Source organism: Phalacrocorax carbo, chromosome 22 (genome assembly GCF_963921805.1).
Source record: "Phalacrocorax carbo chromosome 22, bPhaCar2.1, whole genome shotgun sequence".
NCBI lineage: Eukaryota > Metazoa > Chordata > Aves > Suliformes > Phalacrocoracidae > Phalacrocorax > Phalacrocorax carbo.
In genome coordinates, this window is record NC_087534.1 from 3,764,001 (window position 1) to 3,770,000 (window position 6,000).

The following is a 6,000-nucleotide window of genomic DNA, read 5'->3' on the forward strand; positions in this document are numbered from 1 at the left end:
ATACTTCTGTAAGCAATTCTAGATTAGTAGAATTACTATCATTGGCAGGAGAATTACTGCCTTGACCACACTAGCATTGCTCAATCTGAAAAATTCAAAGCGTGCTGTTTTACCAGTAAAATTTGCCTTATATTGGCACAGCCTGGGAGGCCCCCACCATCCAGTCTGACCCGTCAGCAAAATCCAGAGTTTATGCTGACCAAGCGAAATCATCTTCTTCAGAAACAAAAAAAATCACTGTATTTCCACCACACCGCCACTATAATGCTTGTGTAATTTGATGTGGATTTAACAGTTTTCCAGGAACAATCCCACGCTGTCCTTGTCCTGTAATAGTAGCTGCTTCGGCGCTGATTCGCCCTGCCCTGTCTAGGCACCTGGCTTCTGCTTTCAAACCCCCAGCTTTTGAAAAACCTCCCCTTTAGCTGCCTTTGCAGCCAGACTTGCCATCAGGTAAACCTGCTAAAAAAAAAAACCCACAAGTGAAAGCTGATATTGCAAATTGGTCTAGCAAAGAAACCCCAGACCATGTAAGCCTTCGGAGAGAACAGGCATTAACTGATTCACACAAACTCATCAGAGATTATCCACGAAGCTCTGCAAATTAATACACAGTCGAACCCTTAGTGGCACAGCGCCTCAGAGGGCCTTTTTGCTCAGCAATGCGATACAAGCAACCTTTCTACTGCTTTACTCTGTTCTTTAGTTGACTTTCTCTCTTTACAAGACATTCAGCGGTGACAATGAGCACGTTTCGTGTGCAGGTCGAGTAATGAAACATCCCTAAAAATTCCTTCTAAGGGCATACTTCATCGGTGGTCTGCAGTGGGTCTCACAAGAATTAGTATTTTTTTCTTGCTCCTGAAAGTCTGCTAGAATTTATGGCTTCAGAAGGTTGGATTCTTCAGGCTCGCAGTTGGCACTTCACTGCCGCAAGTGCACTTGTAAAATGTTTAAATTTTCACTTCTAGGTGAGTCCTGTTTCCCAAAACTTCTGCAAGGCAGATTTCACCCCTTCTGGATCCACCACCCATCTTATTCCAGCAGAGAGCGCGGAGCTCCACCTAGCGTCTTCCTCCCACCCGTATGAGTTGCATACGAGGTTGCAGCTCACGTTTCTCAACAGACAAAAACCATAAAGTAATTCCAGGTTTAGTTGCCAGCTTTACTAAGTTTCAGACACTACCTGCACCCCCAGCCCAGTCCTCCTTCCCCCACTCCACGGTGCCAGGAACGTGAACACTCTCCCAGGTCTGGCTGTGCAGAACGCAGAGGTATGATCGTTGGAAGCCTAAGCAGATAAAGGACATTCTTTGGGTCTTTTCCCGAGTACCGTAACCAACTTATTTTCCTAAAAGACATCTGTAAAACCATGTGTCTCTGACACGTGACACTACTGACTGCTGAGAAAACGGGAAGCAGCTGTTGAGCTTGAAGTATAATCTAACTTTAGTTAAAGGACCCTAGTATTTCCTTTCTAAAGATAAAGGGTATACGAGTTTCTTTTAGATAAACCCCAGGGCTGTTACTTTGGGTAAATTTGTATTAACCCTGGTGAACCATGGCTTTGCTCTTCCTTCCTCTCATGTGTCTTTCAGCCAGTAATGCACCACAGGCAAGTTTCACCTGCCCCGGACAGCCCCAGTTTGTCATTCGGTGGGATGGAAGGCTGTAGAAACATAGAGTGGCCTGAGCCGGAAAGGACCCACGAGGATCATGAAGTCCTGCTCCTGTCCCTGCACAGGACACCCCAGATTCACACTGTGTCTCTGAAGGCCTTGTCCAAGTGCTTCTTGACTAGTGCCAGACTAGTGCTGTGCTGCCTCCCTGGGGAGCCTGTTCCAGGGCTCCACCACCCTCTGGGGGAAGAATCACAGAATGGTTTGGGTTGGAAGGGACCTTTAGAGCCCATCCAGTCCAACCCCCCCACAGTGAGCAGGGACACCTCCAGCTAGATCAGGTTGCTCAGAGCCCCGTCCAGCCTGACCTTGGATGTCTCTAGGGATGGGGCATTGACCACCTCTCTGGGCAACCTGTGCCAGCGCTTCACCACCCTCACTGTCAAAAATGTCTTCCTTGCATCCAGTCTAAATCTCCTCTCATTTAAAACCATCACCCCTTGTCCTGTCAGAGCAGGCCTTGCTAAAAAGGTCACCCCCATCCTTCCTATAGTCCCCCTTTAAGTACTGGAAGGCTGCAATAAAGTCTCCCACAGCCTTCTCCAGGCTGAACAACCCCAACTCTCGCAGCCTGTTCCCGCAGCAGGGGGGCTCCAGCCCTCGGAGCATTTTTGTGGCCTCCTCTGGACCCGCTCCAACAGCTCCGCGTCCTTCCTGAGCTGAGGGCTCCAGAGCTGGAGGCAGCACTGCAGGGGGGGGGTCTCCCCCGTGAAAGAGCCTTTCCTAATACCCAGCCTAACCCTCCCCGGCACAGCTCCCTGCCATTCCCTCGGGCCCTGTCGCTGGTCACCTGAGAAGCGACCAGCGCCTGCCCCTCCTCCCCCGCCCCCGTGAGGCGGGTGCCGACAGCTCCCAGGGCCAGACCCCTCGTGACGACTTGCAGCAGGGTAACGACACGCACCCCTTCGCCTTTACGGACCGGGCGGGGGGTGAGCGCGCACCGCCCTGCGGCACCCACACGCGAGGCGAGCGCTGCGGGGCCGAAATGGCGCGGGCACAGACACCCGCCATGGCGGTGCCGGCCCCGGTGGGGCCCTGCGGGGCGCCGTCGGCCCCGGGACCCCCGCTCTGCCCGGGAAGGACCCGCGCTGGTGGGAGGGGACAGCTCCCGAGGCCGCGGCCCGCTGACACCGAGAGCGGCCGTTACGGCTGTTACCCCCCAGCCCACGCGCTGAAAGGCCTTCAGGTCACCTGACCAGCGCCACGGGCCGCCCCGCCCAACGCCAACATCTCGCGAGAGAAGGATTCCCCTCCCGCCCCGCGCGCCGTGAAAGGACGTCTTACAGTCGCCATCACCCCCCCCACCCCACAGCTGAACGTCGCGCTTTCTAATTGGCCGTCCTCCGCGCGCGCACCGACCCTCCGCGGCCGCCGCCGCCAATCGGCAAGCGCCGAAGAGCCTTCGCACAGAGCTCGGCTCCGCCCCTTCCCTCTCCCCACCCCTCCCCTTCCCGCCGCGCGCAGGCGCGGTGAGGGCGCCGGGGGGGCTCGCGGCGCGCGCGGTGCACGCCGGGACGGCAGCGCGCTGCGACCAGGAGGAGGCGGAGGAGGCAAGATGGACGCGGGGTTCTTCCGCGTAAGTGCCGGCCTCAGGGGAGGGCCTGGGCGGGCGGGGAAGGCGGCAGGGCAGCCCCGGCGGGGGACGCGCGGTCGAGCTGGGCCGCTGCAGGGCTCGCCGCCGCCGCGAGAGAAGCCGCTGGCGCCGCCGTTGCCCCCCCTCCCCCCCGCCCCCGCCCTGCGCAGGCTCCTGTGAGGAGCCGCCGCGAAGAAAATGGCGGCGGGAAGGAGGCCGGTGCGGCTTGGCCCATCCGCGGGGCCGCGGCGCTGCCCCGCAGGGAGGGGAGTGGGCGGGACGGTACGGGGGCTCGCCGCCCCCAGGCCCCGGCTCGCTGGAGGGGCCGGCAGCTCCGTGGGCTTGGAGGAGGCGCTCGCCCGTAACGCGGGCTCCGTCGCCGCCCCCGAGGGCCGCGTTCGGTGCCGCCGGCTCCTGCATTAGGCCTCGGGGTGGCTGGGCCTCTGCTCCCGCCGCGCCGGGGCCTGGCCTGCGCAGGCTTGCGTGAAGGCTGCCCGCACAGCAGGTGAGGGCCTCCGACGGCCCTCGGAGGCGAGGAAGTGGGGGGGGAAAAGGCCGAGGGGCTGGTGGGAGGCGAGCGGGATGTTGCAGCGGAATGCACTTCAGTGTCCACGTTCAAAGCGAATAAACAAAACTTCCCTTTTTTACGTTATGGTTTATTTTTAGGTTGGCATTTGTTTTGTTAATCATTGAATTTTTCTTCTCTATTCTTACAACTGTGCTGTATTTTCTGCAGACTATTAAACAGTAACCTATCTACGTTATGCATCGTTAAAGCCTTTTCTCACGTTAATTAGAATGAAACTATTTTGGGAGGATTCCTTGACGATTTTGAAAACCAACTTAATTTTCCAAGATTCATTCACCTGTTCAGCCCCGTTATTTTATATTCCTGCAACTGGGAGGCTTTTAAAACAGGAGGGCACACATAATGCTTCACTTAATTCAATTTTCTGTTAATGTAGTAGCCTGAGAAAATTAATTACAAGTTAAATCTACGCTTCTTCTATCTAATGCAGTTGTTAAAAAGTGTACAAATAAAGTAGTTGTAATTGACAGCAAAATGTCTGGGACTGAAAACCCTGTATTAGACATCTAATATTCTTTTAAACTGGCCTGTGAAAGGTGACTGTTGATGAAAACAAAGGCAGTGTGACACTGAAACGGGGCTGAAAACAGTGTTCTGGTCTAGTTTTAGTCTGGGTTCAGGAGAAACCAAAGTCCGTGTGGAAGTTACAGAAGTGCAGCAGAGTAGCTGTTTGGATTCACCTTATAAAGAAAGCTGCTATTGATAGTTCTTTACATTTCTGTAAAGTTGTCAGTGCAAACTATTTTGTCTATGTGTTGAAATTCCTGTGATACTGTGCTGTGTGTCTTGTTTGGTTACCCTTGCTGCTTGCCATGTGTTACAAACAGGCTAAGAAAAAATTCATTCTGTTTTGCTTTTGGGTTGTGAAAGATGGAATTAAAAAATTTATAGAACATTAAATTCTTGAGTGATCTGACATGTATTGCCTTTACTGCTGATGTGTAAGCCACACAGAAGACTGCAAATATTATAGAGTTTTAAACAGACTTAATCCTGGTAAGTGCCTGTGCCACAATCATTCTTTAGGAGTCCTGTGTTCCAGAATAGCAAATGGGAATGTTAATAGTTTGTTCCCTTCCAATATCTGATTACTTTATAACGTGTTACCTTGCTAATACAAGGTGCTTTCTGATCAAATTAAGTGGTTAGGTTACCTTAGAATTGAGCTTTTTCTTATTATCTTTTGGTTCCTTAGCAGCTTATATTATTGCTGGTACTTAACCCCATCTTCTGTGCATAGGAAATTGCATGTACTAAATTCCTGTGTTTTCCATCAGTCAGGCTGGTTTCCTGATTCACTTCACCTGTGAACTGTGGGTTTGTTTTGAATCATTAACCGATCATCAGTATTTGGATACGGTTCTGTACCCACTCTTGTTCATGTGTGGTTCTCTACTTTTGTGCAAGTAAATTTTCCAGAGCTGGACTTTCAAACCATTCAATTCCAAATGAATTAACCTATAGTTTCTGTTCATGAAAGTGGAACGAGTTGGTGAACTTTAACGGAGCATGATCAATAAAATAGTATTCTTTGTACTCTTGCTGGCTGCGTGTTGGCTGATTTGCTTCAGAGAAGTTTACCCAAAGGTTTCACAGATGTCAGCAAAAACAAATATGACATTTTCGTTCTTGGACAAAGAGCTTATTCCTTCTGAGGAGTTTGTGAATTCCAGTGTAAGTCCATTTCATAGCAATTTGGTACTACTTTTAAATTTGTTAGCAGTGTACCAGGGAGATGATGTGATTAAGGTGTTACTGTAGAGCTCAGGAGCCTGCTTACCCCTAAATCACCAGCAGTAGATGAAGACTAGTGTATTAAAATTGAAAGGCACCTGAAAAGGCTTATTTCACCTGAAAAGGCTTATTTGCTTACAGAATGGTATGGCTGGTGTTGCTGTGCACTGTCCAGTGCAAACATGTGAGAAATGAACGCTTGAAGATAGTTGAATGTCATACAGACTAAAAATTTTATTTCCTGTGTTTAGGGAACAAGTGCAGAACAGGACAATCGCTTCAGCAACAAGCAGAAGAAGCTGTTGAAGCAGTTGAAATTTGCAGAATGCTTAGAAAAGAAGGTAAGTTGATTAGGATTAGATAGGAAGTAAGACACATGAATTAAAGATGATTTTCAGTGGCATAATTGGGTATCAGATGGTACA

General features: G+C 51.0%; 1 protein-coding gene across 6 annotated transcripts in view; it reads left to right on the forward strand.

Annotated features, from left to right (window-relative positions):
- The first annotated feature begins 3,113 nt into the window (after nt 1-3,113).
- The window catches only part of SRRM1 (serine and arginine repetitive matrix 1), an 18,959-nt gene continuing 16,072 nt past the window's right edge, over nt 3,114-6,000 (forward strand). For all 6 annotated transcript variants that reach the window (XM_064471337.1, XM_064471338.1, XM_064471339.1 and 3 more), the window contains exons 1-2: nt 3,114-3,255; nt 5,827-5,916. In XM_064471337.1, coding sequence (XP_064327407.1) covers nt 3,235-3,255; nt 5,827-5,916 — 111 coding nt within the window. In that variant the 5' untranslated portion in view covers nt 3,114-3,234. The remainder of the gene's footprint in view (nt 3,256-5,826; nt 5,917-6,000) is intronic.